The 16,040-nt window shown below is 54.4% G+C and overlaps 1 protein-coding gene and 1 non-coding gene across 3 annotated transcripts; one reads left to right on the forward strand and one right to left on the reverse strand.

The window, feature by feature from the left end:
- Positions 1-1,945: 1,945 nt before the first annotated feature.
- On the reverse strand, positions 1,946-13,316 carry LOC118698778 (ras-related GTP-binding protein A). Of its 2 annotated transcripts, none has more exons than XM_036402295.2 (10): positions 12,893-13,316; positions 12,307-12,340; positions 10,330-10,429; positions 9,105-9,171; positions 8,241-8,463; positions 7,722-7,817; positions 6,907-7,029; positions 4,571-4,662; positions 3,661-3,776; positions 1,946-2,422 (listed from the first exon to the last, which is right to left on the reverse strand). In XM_036402295.2, the coding sequence occupies exons 2-10, from the start codon at positions 12,331-12,333 to the stop codon at positions 2,325-2,327; spliced, it is 942 nt and encodes a 313-aa protein (XP_036258188.1). In that variant the 5' UTR covers positions 12,334-12,340; positions 12,893-13,316; the 3' UTR covers positions 1,946-2,324. The 2 variants fall into 2 exon arrangements, with proteins under 2 accessions (XP_036258188.1, XP_036258187.1); XM_036402294.2 differs by having other exon boundaries at positions 12,911-13,315.
- Positions 13,317-13,626: 310 nt separating this feature from the next.
- TRNAE-UUC (transfer RNA glutamic acid (anticodon UUC)) lies at positions 13,627-13,698 on the forward strand. The gene has a single exon. It is a non-coding gene; the product is annotated as a tRNA-Glu (tRNA).
- The last annotated feature ends 2,342 nt before the right edge of the window (positions 13,699-16,040 follow it).

The following is a 16,040-nucleotide window of genomic DNA, read 5'->3' on the forward strand; positions in this document are numbered from 1 at the left end:
TGGAGGAGCTGGTTCCAGCTGGAGAGCAGCGTGTGGCCACCACAGCCCCATGTCCTCCCCCCAGCACCTCCTGGGGACAATTCTGTGCCACTAAGGAGGAAAAACAAGTGGAAGCATCCCCAGGGAGACCCTCAGGAATTGTTGACCCTACACAGCTCATCCTGGGAGAAACAGCCTGGGGCTGACCCCACTGGAGCCATCCATGCTTCAAGGCAAGAAAGAAATGGTCAAAAAATCTGGAAGTAGCTCCAAGGCAGCCCCAGGAAGCACAGCCTGTCCCAGGGAACTCACCTCAGGCCCCACAGCAGCTCCCAGGGAAAGGAACTGGGCCAAGGGGGGATTTATTCACGATCTCAGTGACATTGGCATCAAGTTTCTCCTCATTACAAGGTCAAGTGCTGAAGGAAAAGGCTGGATCACGGCCACCTCATCCAGGTTTGGGATGTTTGTGTGAGAAACATCTGGAGCAGGCATCAATATTTTTTTCTGAGGGCAGGAGCTGCCAGAGAAAGTGGGACGAGGGTGATGAGCCTGATCTCCCAAATCTCCCTGCTCAGAATGGAAGGGGCCAGAGCAGCAACCAACCCCAGGCTCCCAAAAAGGCTGGGATCTGCTTTGGGAAGGGACAAAGGACACACCTCGGTGCCATGGGAGCAGGCAGGGCAGGGCACAGCCACCTGTGTTTGTCACAGGCTGTCACTCGATGAGCACAGTGGCACCTTGGCCACAGCAAAAGGACCACGCTGATTCCAACAGAACCCCATATCCGTGCACTTCAGGAAAAGGGATTTGGAATGGGAGAACAGCAGAACTTTACTCCAACCCCACTGGGGCACTGTCCCAGGAGCTCCAGCCCGGACAGGATTTGACTCCTGACAGCTCTGGCCATTTGTCCCTGTGTCACCTGCCCCCCACTCCACATCCCCTTTGGCATCATCCCACTTCCATGTGCTGCTGGGGTTTATTCCCTAAGGAAACCCAGCGGCACCTCCTGTCACCATGGCAATGAGCAGCATTCCCACCGCTCCCAGCAGGTGCCCAAAGCTCCTGAAGCCCTTCCCAGTGGGATGGGATATCCCAGAGGTCCAACCCAGCATCATCCTCTTGCTCCGGGCCAGGGTAAGGAGTGTGGGAAGCCGTGACATTCCCAGCAGGGGCTGATCCCAGGCACGGGGCAGCTCCAAGGGGGAACAGCGGCTGTGTCAGGGCTGTTCTACGATTCCCACTCCAGGTATTCCACACCCGCACCCCGGCAAACACAACCTCTGCCTCTGCCCGGCCATTCCCAGCTCTGCAGGGGCTCCCTTGGAGCAGCTCCTCCCCACGGGGACGATTCCCATGGAACTCCCCCAGCCCGAGGCACGGCAGCTGCCGGGTGGGCGGTGCGAGACGCGGCTGTGGAATTCCAGGAGGATGGAGCGGGGCTGGGAGCTCTTGTGCAGAGCCCCCAGGTTCTCCGGCCCTTTTATCTCCTCGTTCCCCCTCCCGGACTCAGGTTCTCCGGCCCTTTTATCTCCTCGTTCCCCCTCCTGGACTCAGGTTCTCCGGCCCTTTTATCTCCTCGTTCCCCCTCCTGGACTCAGGTTCTCCGGCCCTTTTATCTCCTCGTTCCCCCTCCTGGACTCAGGTTCTCCAGCCCTTTTATCTCCTCGTTCCCCCTCCCGGACTCGCCCCGGTGGGTTTGTCCCCTCCCAGCGGGTGTGTGGGCAGGGATACAGGGAAGAGCCAGGCACGAAGGCACCACACCCTTTTTCACACAGTAATTTGATGCAGCAAGAGAGAATAAAGGGAGGAAGATGCTGCCAAGCGATTCCCAGTGAAACTCTGGACTGGCTTTCGGCCAAATCCCCCCAAAACCACAAAAGGAGCCACCCAGCCTCTACAGCTCCTGCTTCCCAAAGCTGCCTCGGGATTCGGGAGAAAGCAAACCCACTTTGCAAAACTCTCAGATCTGAAATCCCTGGTAGCAAAAATTTATTTCCATGACCAAAGATGAGGAGAAATTTATAAACTTTTTCTAGCAACCATCCAAGGAAACAGTAAATATCCCATCAGCCGGCAGCCGCGCCTCCAGGAGGGCTCTGCCACACCCCCTGCGGGCACAGCACCCTCCTGCCTCCTTCCCCACCCTCCCGTGCCAGGGAATCCGGGAAGGTCCGCAGCAGATCCGGCAGCCTCCAGCTCTAGTGTCCAACGTGATGAGGAGAAAAAACAAGCAGCACACTCATTTCAAAGCCCAACAAAGACATGGACAGTGTTAGATTCTCCTAAAAAGAAGTAGTCCCGGTGTGTTTTTTCTCCCCCCAAAGCCCCGGTGCCTGGGATCAGCGCATGAGCAGGCTGTGCTTTGGTCCATCCACCCTCTCCAGCTTCTCAAAGTGTTTCCTGGCGTTCCGGATGTTGATCAGTGTGGCCGCGGAAGCTGCGAGGGAAAAGGGACAGGGGAGATAAAAAGAAGTTTAAAAGGGTGAGAGTCACCACGGCCTCAGGGCTGCCTGGCTCCAACAGCTCTGTCTGCAGGGGCTGGTGAATCCTGCTGCTCCCAAGCCAGGCAAAATCCACAGCGGGCTTTTGGGCAGGGAAAAATTTAATGTGAGATGGTCTGGGCAAGGTTTAAGGTGGGATGGTCTGGGTAGAATTCAATGGGGGAACATCTGGGCAAAATTTGATCTGAGATGGCCTGGGTAAGATTTAATGTAGGAAGGTCTGGGCAAAATTTCGTGTGGGATGGGTAAAAAGTAAGCATAGGAAGGTCTGGGCAAAATTCAGCATGGAATGGTCTGAGCAAAATTTAATGTGGGAAGGTCTGGGCAAAATTTCATGTGGGTTGGGTAAAAATCAAGCATGGGAAGGTCTGGGCAAAATTTCATGTGGGATGGGTAAAAATTAGGCATGGGAAGGTCTGGGCAAAATTCAGCATGGAATGGTCTGAGCAAAATTTAATGTGGGAAGGTCTGGGCAAAGTTTAGTGTGGGATGGTCTGGGCAAATTAAATGTGGGATGGTCAGGGCTGTTGGCTGATCCCAGAAGAACATGAGGAAAAGCCTCTCCCAGAGAGAGCTGCTCATCCCAGAGCTGCTCCCCAGCCCAGCAATGCCCAGGGATCCCACAGTGTCCCTAATTCCCCAAGGGAGGAGGGCAGGGAAAGCACAGCAGCAGGCCTGGGGAGTGCTGGGCAGTGTCCCTGGAGCCCCTGAGCTCCCAGCAGGAATTCCAAGAGCTGTGTAAACAGGGATCTGCTCCCAGGGGCTGTGGGCTGGCACTGCTGCAGCTCCTCCTTGGGATAAATAGAGGCTGCTAAAATTAGAGCCTGTCCACCCAAGACAGCCCAGCAACACCCAAACATGAGCCAGCTCTGCTTCCTCCCCAAAAATCACCAGGGCTGCCAGCTCCCAATGCCCAAAATAGGCTTTAGGCACGACCTGCTCAGCCAGGTCTGGTTTGGTGGCTCCCTGTGACAGCAGCAGCAGCAGCTCAGCTGTGCCACCACCACCTCTGCAGGGTCCTGCTCACACTCAATCCCTCTCTCTTAATCAGTTCTGTAATTAAAAACTCATTTTTCAAGAGAAACACGGTTTAAATTGGACAAATTCCAGCTTTTTTAAGTTTTTTTTTCTGGGTTTTTTTGCCCCAAGCAGGTTTCTCTTGGCTCTGACTTACGTATGGAGGGATCTGACATGACCACCATCACGTAGGTGTTGGATGTGAAGATGTCAATGAAAGCAGCAAAGTTGGAGTTCCTGACCTCCATGCTCTGGAAAGAAGCTGCCAGCTTACTGAAAAACAGGGAAATAAAGGGGAAAAAAGAGTGAATGAAGAGCTTTTGTGCCCACATGGCCAAAATCCCTGATCTGAGCTGTTGGGAACAAGGAGGAGCTGGAATTCCCACTTGGCAAGGTGTGGTTACAGCAGGGCTTTGGCTGGGCTTGGTTTTAAAGGCAAATTCCTCAGTTTGGGGCCAAATGAGAACAATATCAGCTGCTTGTGCATTGAATGAAGGAAATTCCAGACACAACCCCCCCGACCAGGCCTGCTCCCCATGGATACCAGGGCTCAGCCATTCCCAGCTGGACACTCTGGATGAGCAGCAGAAATAAGCATAAAATGGGAATATCTGGAGACATCTGAACACCTGTAAACCCCCCCAAAAACTTCTCCATTCTATCCAGCTCCACACACCCTCAGAATTAACCTGGCAGTGGAGCCTGAGGGCTGTGCAAAGCCAAGCTTCCCACTTTTCCACTGCAAACAGGGATAAACAGTGCCTGCAGCCCCATCCTCCCCAAGCAGCCTGTGGGCCTGGGCTGGAGCAGAGCTCTCCATTCCCAGTTTCCAAGAGAAACACTTCTGATCACTTCAGCCCTGGAACTCCCCTGCCTTGATCCAAGAGAAGGAGGTCTGGAACAAAACAGCACCAAAGCTCTCCCACCATGAGCAAAGGAGGGTGTTAAATGAACATTTAAATCATTTGTGTTCCAGCAATATTCCAGCTGCTGAGGAGTCAAACTGGGATTCTCTGCAAAGAGCTGGAATAGCCCTGATGTGCCCAGTGCTGATGGGAGCAGCTCACCTGCAGCTCAGCTTGAACTGTTTGATGATGTTGCTGATCTTCTCAAACCTGTGCACGTCCCGCTGCTCCTTGCACTGGTAGTGGGAGATCACCTGGAGAGGGCACAGGCAGTCAGGGATTCCAGCCCAGCACTCCCACAGCAGCTCTGGGAATGCCTGGGGAGCAGGAGGATCCCCTTTGCCTTTGGCTGACTGATCCTGGGAGTTCTACAGAAATTCTTGTGGGGTTTTTGTGGGGAAACTCAGTGACAGGATCAGCACACAAAGGATGGCACAGACCTGCCAGGTGACACCACTGTCCCCTCAGGGCTTCACCTCAGCAGCAATTTACATCTTGATCCAAGAACAGGTGGAAACAGAGTAAAAAATGTGTCCATCACCTCAGGAATGGGCTGAGTGCTGTGATGGATTTTCCCTCCCATCCTGCACAGGCAGTGATCCCAAAGCCAAATCAAGCTGCTCCTCCCCAAGACAAGCAGCTCAAAGGCAGCTGCTTCCTTGGGAATCCCTTCTCCATTCCTTCTCTGACTCCGGTCTGAGCAGAGGGAGCAGCCCTGAGTGCCTGGGTGCCAACACCCAGAGGGTCTGAAGGGCTTTAGGAACCCTTGAAAACATCTCCATAACCATTCCCTCCGAGCTGGTGGCCCCAGCCCTTTATTCCTCAGCCACATGGAGTGAGAGCTGCATTTCCTGCCCACACAGCTCAATCCCCACAGTAAAACCTGACAGCAATCTCTTCAAAACCTTAGGCCAGCTGCTTTGAACTCTTCTCAATCCCAAAATCAGCTCTCACTGGATGTGTCAGGAGCCCTTGCACAGGGACCTGAAATTGCTCTATTCAGGGGAGTCACATTTAACAGGTTTTTTTTAGGGTTTTTTTCCTCTTTTTTTCCCTTAACCACCTTAAACCCATCACTTTTTAAACTTGCCCAATTATTCCCATAAGCACAGTTTTAGCCACATTCAAGACTTGCAGTTGCCAGTGTTCAATTTCCTTCCTAAACTTCCCAGATAAGGTTTTTCCACAATTTAAACACAATTTCAGAATAAGATTTCCCAAAGAGATTTTCACAGGAAGATTTCCCTTCAAGAGAAGAGAGTCCTGAGAGCGTTTAAGTGTATGAAAAAAAGGAAGGAGTTTTTTAACAAGTCACCATTGCACTTAAATTAAGCCCACAATTTTTGAAGCAAAGATAATTTCTTTCAGTTAAAAATGTCCTTGTAACAATCACACTGTCACACACCCCAAGGTGGAACTATTCATTATCTCCAAAAGGTCAAAAAGCAGAACTTGCCAGGCATGGCAAGTGTTTGTTTCTGATAGTTTAAGGAGGAAAAAAAAGTCATGGCTCCTTTCCCAAATTCCCTCCATCATTTCCAAATCACCAGCAAGGAAAACACTCCAAATAATTCAAGTATTTCCTTCAGCTCAGCAAGAGTTTGGTGCAAAGTGTGAAGAGCCCAGCCCAGCAATCAGAATATGGACAAGAGTGGTTTTATCCAGCAGCTTTGCAGAGGGATTGGAGCACAAGGACCTGGAAAAGCATCACAATCCCATGGCTGACCCCCCATCCATGCTCTGGATTTGCAGAACATCAAAAACCAAAAGAAATCAGGTCTAGCTCAAATGCCTCAGCAGGAGGAAGTGAAAAGGTTTGGTTGTGAAGCTACAAAAGGTTCCTGCCCTGTGCAGAGGGGGATTCTCAGAGCAGTCCCACCACAATGGGGACATGAAACACTCCCAGAGCCTGCAAGAGGAAACCCCAACCAAAGCTCAGCTCAGCTGCTGCAGGGGGGAATTCTGGGATGGTCCCATGGGCCACAGGATCCCAGCAGCTGCTGTCAGAATGCCAAGGCCTGGATCAGGGCACTCTGCACTGGGGCTGGCACCTCCCAGCTTCCATGGAATCCCACAATGGCTTGGCTTGGAAGGACCTCAAAGCTCATCCAGTTCCAACCTGACACCCTCCACTGTCCCAGGCTGCTCCCAGCCCCAGGTGTCCAGCCTGGCCTTGGGCACTGCCAGGGATCCAGGGCAGCCCCAGCTGCTCTGGGCACCTGTGCCAGGGCCTGCCCACCCTCAAAGGGAACAATTCCCAATTCCCAATATCCCATCCATCCCTGCCCTCTGGCAGTGGGAGCCATTCCCTGGGTCCTGTCCCTCCATCCCTTGTCCCCAGTCCCTCTCTGGAGCCCCTCCAGGCCCTGGCAGGGGCTCTGAGCTCTCCCTGGAGCCTTCTCCTGTCCAGGTGAGCTCTCCCAGCTCTCCCAGCCTGGCTCCAGAGCAGAGGGAGGGAAAGGGAGGCTCCACCCAGGGAACCCTTGCCAGGAACTCACCAGGAACGTGGCTCTCTCAAACAGCAGCACCTCGTCTGCCTCGATGATCTGAGCAAAGTTCCTCAGGTTCATCTCCAGCTGCTGCACGTTGGGGATCAGCTGATAGACAATGCTGGACCAGGCCTGGACAGGGAGACACACAAAGGTCCCAGCAGCTCCTCTCCTCAGCCTCTCATGAGAAATGTGCTCCCAGAGGGATTTTGGGCACTTCTGGGTGCTGACAGCCTGGGCAAGGCTGAGAAGCTTCTCCACCCTCCATGCCCAGGTCCCAGTGGGAGCCCAGACCTGAGGAGACCCTTCCCTGGCTCCAGCTCTTCTCCAGCAGGCAGAGAAACTACAGTGCTGCTGAACAGACTTAAATCATCCCTGCTTTAAGCTGGGAATGCTTCTGTCTCCTTGTCCCACTCGAATTCACAGAGATCTTTAATCCTGAGCAAGGTCAGCACACAGATGGACACTTGGCAGCTCATCCCTGACCCAAAGTTCCAACTTATCCCAACAGGCCAGGAACAAGCCCAGGAGGGGCTGGGGGATGCTGGGATCAACATCTGTGCTCATCCACACTCGGATTTTCCAAGCTCACCCTTCCCAGAGCTCGGGGGATATTTGGGATCCCTATCTGCCAAGTTCCCAATATTTACCACATGCTCCTGACTTTTTAAAATTAATTAATAAACCCAGGATTAATTTGGGTTTCACTGCCACCCCGCAGAAGCAGCAGCTGCAGAGCTGAACACACCAACAGCAGCTCCAGGGATCCTCCTCCTGCTCTGCTCCCAGTGGGAAGGCAGATGTGGAGAGGAAGCTGCACCAACCTTGTAAAGAGTCTCATCCCAGATGGAAGTTCTGAAACAAACACATTCCAAGGGCCGGGAAAGGCGCTTCAAGTCTTCCTCACGCTCCTTAAAAATCTGGGGAGCAAAGAGAGTTGAGGGGTTGAGTGAAATGTTCTTGCCTGTGCTGTGGCTGCTGTATGGATTTATGGGACGAGTTTCACATGGATCTCTGGGACACTGCAGGGGAGAGTGGCCAGGAACCCTCCCAGGGAGCAGCAGGGCCAGGGATGTCTTGCTGCAGAATCCCAAAATCGTTTGGGTTGGAAGGAGCCAAGGTGTGCTGGGAGCTCTGGAACCAAGCAGGAAAGGCTTTTCTTGTCCCTAAAAACCAGCACTGCTGTTCTCCACTGATTCTAGCATGACACACTTTAAAAGAAGGCAGGAAAAGCTCTGAGGACATCTGAGAAAGCCTTCGAGGAACAGCCCCTTGGGGCTGCCTTTGAGGTGTGACCCACAGGGCACAGGGGATGCATTTCCATGGCAATGCCAGCTCCTCACCAGATCCCGCTGGTCCTCCTGCACCAAGTCCATCTTGTGCACCAGGCAGAAGATCTTGGCATCAGGAGAGTTCTGCAGGATGGCCTCCAGGCAGGACTGGTAGTAGTGCATGTCCTTCTCCAGCTCCCTGCTCTCCACGTCGAACACGTAGATCAGCACCTCCACGTTGCGGAAGATGTTGTCCCTCTGGCTGGTGAAGTAGTTCTCCATGAAGGTGTCCTGGCTGAGGGGGCAGAGCAGGACACTCCCTTTAGGGCAGCTCCTGCCTGGCACGCTGGGTTTGTGGGAAGCTCCTCCTGCCAGGAGGGCAGGGCTGGGATTTGGAGCTGCAGCCCCCACTCGGGAGGCCAGGCTGGGGCTGCGTGCCCTGGGCATTCCCAAGGAAAGCTGGATGCTCCTGGAGAGCATCAGCCCCCCCAGTCCCACAGGAAACCAAAGCTTCCCTCATGTGCTGCTGCTTCTGGCCTCAGGTTGGCTGTAAGGAGCTGTTTGTGAAAGCCCACAGCAGCAGGAACAGGTGAAACGTGACCCAAAGCATCAGTTCAGCCTTAAATCCCAGGATTTAAATCTCCTTTAACTCTGGCTGAACATGACAGAGATGGTCCAGAGGCCATGGAGCTGAGGAGGGGACACATTCCTTGAAAAAAGCTGCTTCCAGGAGCCACAGGATCAACCTCCAGCATGGCCTCTCTGCACAAATCCCACCTGGATGGAGCTGGAGTGAGCAATTCCAGCACCTCAGGACAGCAGAAGGAGCATTCCCTTGGCACCACCTCATCCCAGGGGGTGGAAAATCCCCCCTGCTCCATCCCTGATTCCCCAGAGCCTCCCCCAAAGGCTGGGCCAGGAATAATCAGTACCTACCCTCCACAGTCCCACAGGTTCAACACCAGGTTTCCCAGGAATCTGACGTGGGAATGCTCCACATCAACTGCAAAGAGACAGCAGGAGCTCGCTGACTGCACCACAGCCAGGGCAGAGCTTGGCAGCCAAAAATCATGGAAATCAGCACCAATTCATGGAATGGTTTGGGCTGGAAGGGATTAAAGTCCTCATTCCAGCCCCTGCCACCTTCCACTGTCCCAGGCTGCTCCAAGCCCCATCCAGCCTGGCTCTGGACACTTCCAGGGATGGGCATTCCTCACAAAGCAGCCCCAGTTTGTAAAATCCCACCAAAACCCCATTTCCCAGAGGAACTCAGGCCTCCCTGCCCACTGCTCTCCTGAGAAGTGCAGTAAGTGTTCCCCTTCACTCACACATTCCCTGATCCCTGGGATATTGTAGGAATGACTGGGCAGGGCTCTAAGCCATCCCTGACAAAATAAACCAGGAACACAGGGAATGTAAACTTCAGGAAGAGGCCAAATCCACGGCAAAGAGGAAATGTACACCAATCCCTGACGTTAAATCCACACAGGCCCTTCCCAGTGAGAAGCACCAGATCCCAACAACTCATCCACCTCTCCCAGAGGAATCACTTCTTGCTCTTTCCCAACAAAGGCTTTGGAAAGGGAAGAAGGAAAGGCATTCATTAAACCCAGTGCATCATCCTGCCAAAACCACGGGGGCAATGCAGGATCCCTGTGCAGAGATCCCTGCAGGAGCAGGAACATTCCACCAACACACAGGAGGCTCTGACAGGTGTAGCTGCATCACAGGTTGTTTCCTGATCCCAAAAACAGGGAGTTAAGGATAAAAGTTTAACAATAAAGCAGCAAAGGCTGCTTCCTGATCCCAAAAACAGGGAGTTAAGGATAAAAGTTTAACAATAAAGCAGCAAAGGCTGCTTCCTGATCCCAAAAATAAAGAGTTAGGATAAAAGTTAAATAATAAAGCAGCAAAGGCTGCTTTCTGACCCCAAAAAAGGGAGTTAAGGATAAATGTTGAACAACAGAGCAGCAAAGCCGATCCCAGCGCTGCCTTTCCCTTCCCTCCACTTCCTGCCTGTCCCTGGCTGATCCCGACGCTCCCAGCAGGGTGTGGCAGCTGCAGGGACACACCCAGGGGACCCAGGGATGGCTGCAGGGAAGGGCCCCACCCGTCTGCTGAGGGCTGGAGCCCTGGCTGTGGGAACGGGGCAGGTCCTTACTCGTGGCCCCCAGGCGCCGCGTGTCCCGGGCGATGTAGTTGGCAAAGATAATGGATCTCATGCTGGTCTTGCCAGACCCACTTTTACCCATCAGCAGCACCTGCACACAGGGAAAGAAGGAAAAATGAGCTCCCACAGAGCACTGAGTCCCCCCCCAGCTCCCTCGAGCTGACATCTCAGGGCCAAAGGCACTGAACACAGCACTGGCACAGTCCAGCTGGGAATGCACCAGGAGAGAGGCAGAGAGGAGCACGTGGGGAGCAGGACAGACACCCCAAGCAGTCCTGGGTGTCACTGAGCCATGGTCATCTCACGTCCCTGCTGGCCTTGGTCCCTGGGCCATGGTCAGATTGAACACTTTCCTCCAAAAACATGGACAGGACCTGGGAAAAGCAGGAGCTGCCTCCCCATTCCCAGCCCCTCCCACCTGATGGCTTTGGGGGCACCAAAGGACTTTAAAGATGAGGAACAGCTTTGTCTCAACCCCTCCAGACCAAAAACAACCAATCAGCTCCTGGTTTTCCACCCCAAACACTCTGTCCCAACCAGACAGGGTGGGAGGGACCTTAAAGACCTTCTAATACTGCTCTTCCCACAACATGACTGGTTATCTTTTCCCTAAATAACAGGGAAATTCCCAGTTTCGGGTGCCAGAAGACCAAAAAAGGGGGAAAAGCAGATGAGACAGCCCAGGTCAGCATCCCCAGAGTAGGGGAGACCCTTTATGGCTCCAGTGATGCCCCACCAGAGGAGACTGTTGGCTCCATGATGTCCCTTCCCTGCAGAGCTCAGGGGAAAGGGGAGGCAGCCAAAAAGCAGGGAATGCTGCTGGGGGTGGGGATGAGGGGAGACAGTCACACCAGGCAAGGCTTTACATTGTGATCTAAAAATAAAAATTAAACAAAACAAACCCATCAGTGGCAGCCAACACAGCGCTGCTCACAAAACCCAGCTGTTAAACAAGTTCCAGTCACAAAGCCAAATGCAGCTCCTGGCAGCAGCCCTGCCAGTCTGCCATCCAGGAGGGATTTCAGGAGAGCAGCCCAGTGAGTGCTGCCCAGCTCCCACTCCCACCCTGGGCAGCAGGGCAGGAGCTGGGCACAAAAGGCAGGCACAATTCCCCAGGGCCGTGTGCTCAGCTCATCCCTGCAGCAGCTCCGGGCTGGGAGCACCCTGGCCACAGGGACGCTGCCCACAGGCTCCAGGGGTAGGGAACAAGGAGTGTTCCTGGCTCTTCCACACCCAGGAGGGTTGGGGAGGGCCCCCAGGATGCTGCCCTGTCCTGTCCTGTCCCCTGAGCTGATCCCAGAGAACAGCCAAGCTCCTATTTCACAGCACCAGCACAAAATCCCAGGCAGAAACTCGATCCCAGTCTGAGGCACGGCCCAAACCAGCCTCAATTCCCAAAGTTTAGGCTGCAGAGGCCTTGCAAAGGGGTCAGACAGCAGCACGGAGAGCCAGGCAGGGAACCTAACCCTACCTCACCATGGAGAAGCAGCCAGATATTCCTTTAAGAGCTCTGGACGTGCTCCTGCTGGGATACACCCACCCCTGCCATGCCCAGAGCTGCTGCTCCTTCCCCACGTGTTAAATTTCATCCTCCTGGAGCCCCGAGGGGATTGGGGCTCCTGGGACACCTCAGGAGGGTGGCCCAGGGACCGGGGAGGGACAGGAGCAGATCCTCCTCCCCGAGAACAGGGTTTTGCAGAGGGTTTTGCAACAGCCCCAGCAGCGCCCGGGGAACAGCAATTGCTGGGGAAGGCTCTGCAGGAACCCAGCCCATCCAGGCCAGGATTGAAGCCGGGTTTAACCCGGCCCATCCAGGCCAGGATTAAAGCCGGGTTTAATAATGCCTGGCACCTCCAGCAGAAGATGCAGCACTGACTGAGAGGCACCAGAGCCCCAGCCAAGGGACGGATCCAACAAACAGCGCTCATGGATGGGGATGGGGAAGGGAAACACCCTGCCCGTCCTTACCTTTTTCTTCATGGCTGTGCTTGGCATCACACACCTGCAGAGAGAAGCCCACCTTGGATCGCTGCTTCCCACACGCACAGGCTCCACTCACCTATCCCAATCCCAATGCCAATGCCAATCCCAATGCTGATGCCAATCCCAGGGCCGATCCCAATCCCAATGCCGATCCCAATGCTGATGCCAATGCCAACCCCAATCCCAGGGCCGATCCCATCCCCGGTACTGGGGAAGCGCTGACACAGTCCCAGCTCCCCTCCCCCTGCTCCGGCCCATGGGGAACTCCCGCTGCTGCCGGGAAACCTCCGGCGCTCCCGAAACCACCCGGCCCGACTGGGGTGGCTGCGGCCGGGCCGGCAGCGCCTCCGCGGCCCCTTCCTTCCCTCAGGATCCCCGCAGCCCCTTCCCGGCACGTTCCACAGCCCCTTCCTTCCCCCAGGATCCCCGCAGCCCCTTCCTTCCCCCAGGATCCCCGCAGCCCCTTCCTTCCCTCAGGATCCCCGCAGCCCCTTCTCCTGGCACGTCCTTCCGTTCCCCGGGATTCCCCGCAGCCCCATCCCCGCGATTCCCCCGGGATTCCCCGCAGTACCGGGCCGCGCCTCGGTACCTCCGGCAGCGATGGGCGGCTCGGGGCCGGCTTGGGGGACGATGCCGGTGGGACCCCCGGCACCTGCGGCGGCTCGGGGGACGCTGCCGGTGTGAGCCCCGGCAGGTCGGGCGGTGCGGGCCGGAGGCGGTGCGGGGCTCGGGCCGGTGCCCGGTGCGGTGCCCGGCGGGCCGCAGGCGGTGCCCGGGGCGGTGGCGGCGCCCGGTGCGGTGCCCGGCGGGCCGGAGGCGGTGCCCGGGGCTGTGGCAGTGCCCGGTGCGAGACTCGGCGGGCCGGAGGCGGTGCCCGGTGCGAGACTCGGCGGGCCGGAGGCGGTGCCCGGGCTGTGGCGGTGCCCGGTGCGGTGCCCGGGGTTACCCGGGGCTGTGGCGGCGCCCCCGTCCCGCCCCCCGCCCCGCTCACGGGACCCAGCGCTCGGCGGCCGCCGCCGGTCACGTGAGCGCGCGCCCCTCCCGCCCCGCGCACGCGCGCGCTCCGTTGTCACGTGATGCGGGCGCGGGGTGACCGAAGCCCCGGCCGCCATGTTGGGTGAGGGCAGCGTCTCTCTGGCAAGGCGGGGGCGTTTATTAGGGGGTCCCGATGAGTCCCGGGCATTCCCGGTGGACTCCCGGTGTCTCCCATGGAACGGCAGAGCAGGGTCCAGCGGAACCGTTCTGGCGGTGAGCGGGGCGGGCAGTAGCTCTTTCAGGCGCGCGGGTGAAGCGCCTTCCAGCGCCTCCCATATGGTCTAGCGGTTAGGATTCCTGGTTTTCACCCAGGCGGCCCGGGTTCGACTCCCGGTATGGGAAGCTTCACTTTTCCTGCCAGATCGGAAACACTCCTCTCTCCTTCCCTATTTTTCCGCACGTTCTCCCTCAAAACTCCTTCGACACTTGATTTTTGCACCTCTGCAGTAAAATTTCTCGGCACTAGGAGCCCCCTGAAGCCGTAGGAAGCGCTTTGCCACTGCAAACCCAGCCTCACACCTATTTAAACCTTTAAGTGCATTGGAGCACAGAGGCCCCAGCTAATTAACATGCTGTTAATTGGCTTTTCTCTCTTTTTTTCGCAAGCAAGAAAATTCCTGCTTGTGTCCCACGGTGTGTTTTAAACCACCCTAACTTCCTCAAGGCAAATAGGATTGTGCTGAAGATACATATTTAGAAATCCACATATGATGTACAGATTTATACGTGTGGGGGCTCATTTATTGCTGAAGGTACTCCTGGCAGCTGCCCCAGACCTGTGGACTCAGAGATGTGCTGGGGTTTCCTGGCTTCCAGAGATCCTGGGAGCTGCTGCTGCCATGGATCTGGGGCCATCACCTTGGGTGTCCCCTCCACAGAGCCATCAGTCACCTTGGGTGTCTGTGAAAAATGCGCATTTTATGACTGGCTTTTTGCAAATAATAAAAAATAATATTATATGTGTTATGTTAGAAAGTTATGCTGTGTTAATTTTCCTAAATAGTGTGTTAAATATAGTTTTAGGTTAGAACATAATGTTAAAATAGAAACTATGCTATATAGGATACTTTTTTTAAAGAGAGGACTCACACTGAGACAGCAGCCACAGGACACCTGAATCTTTCAGAGAAAGAGAATTTATTGCTCCATTATCAGAAGAAACGAACTTCTTCCTGCCTGCTCAGCCCTGAAGACACCATCAGGATTCAGAGGAAAAAGTTGACACTGACCAGACAGAATCCTGTGTTTGAATGGAATTGATGCATCATGGATGAGGTGTATGAATATGCAACAGGCTGTTGCTTTTAAGGGTTAATCCTCTGTTAACAGTGGGTCCTTTTTCGGGCTTATTTTGCCCAGAGAAGGTACCCGGACTGTCTATAACTCTTTGTTTTTATTGTCTCATATTGTCCTAAATCCTAATTGTCCAAATTATTATTACTCTAATTACATTGCTATTTTTATAATCATTTTATTACTATTAAACTTTTTAAATTTTATAAACAAGTGATTGGTGTTTTTCACAGTGTCCCCTCCCAGAGCCATCAATCACCTCGGGTATCCCCTTCCAGCCTCATCACCCCGTGTGTCCCCTCAGTGCCATCCCCCTCCGTGCCATCACCCCTTGTGTCCCCTCAGTGCCATCACCCTGTGTCCCCTGAGAGCCATCACCCCTTGTGTCCCCTCAGTGCCATCCCCTCAGAGCCATCACCCCTTGTGTCCCCTCTGTGCCATCACCCTGTGTCCCCTGAGAGCCATCACCCCATGTGTCCCCTCAGTGCCATCACCCTGTGTCCCCTCAGAGCCATCACCCCTTGTGTCCCCTCTGTGCCATCCCCTCAGAGCCATCACTCCCTCGTGTGTCCCCCCTCAGAGCCTTGTCCCCCCCCCCCCTCCCTTGGCACCTGGCAGCTTCAGGCAGCTCCAAGGAAATTCCAGCCTGGCAAACCTTGGACTGTTCAATGGGTGGGAAAGGCAGTGCTGGTCCCTCAGGATTCCAGGTTTTGAAGCTTTTTGAAGCTTTCTTCCCCCCATTCCTTAAAGCTTTCAAAGCAAACATGGACGTAAAAATGGGTTTGGATTTCTCCTTTAAAAACCAGGAAATATGTCAGGAAAACACCTACCCCCCTTCCTTCTTGTACTGGACTTTAACAAGTGTTTTCTATTTACATTTCGAATATTCTTGTCAGACCCTGAAGCCCCAATTGCAGTTTTGTCTGACTCTGGGTGTGTTCGTGTTATACTCATGCAAAACAAATCCCAGGAGAAGCTGTGACAGTAACTTTGTGTCCCCTAAAACTGTGCCAAGGTCCACAGAATTTGGAGCCATTTTACCTCTTTGTTCCTCTTGCTGAACTCTCAGATATCCCAATTAAACAGAAAAAAATTCCAAGTTTGATTAGCTGTGCAGGGGGAAGAGAGTAAAATGGTTTTTTTTTCTCTCCCACCCCCCTTCCTTCTGGACCTCTCCTCTATTTTTAAAGCAGATTTTTGAAGAAAATGGTCCAAAGTCAGAATATTCTGATAAAATCTGTCTAATTCCCTGATGTTCTTGCAGGAGAACAACTTGTCTCCAATTTTGGAACTCAGTTTCTAACTGAGCTGCACAATGACAACATTCACTTGCTGCCAGCAGCTGCTCTGAGCTGTCCTTGTTCAGCACGAGCCTTCTGCTCACAGATCCT

The sequence above is a fragment of the Molothrus ater genome, chromosome 14 (genome assembly GCF_012460135.2).
Source record: "Molothrus ater isolate BHLD 08-10-18 breed brown headed cowbird chromosome 14, BPBGC_Mater_1.1, whole genome shotgun sequence".
NCBI classification, from domain to species: Eukaryota; Metazoa; Chordata; class Aves; order Passeriformes; family Icteridae; genus Molothrus; species Molothrus ater.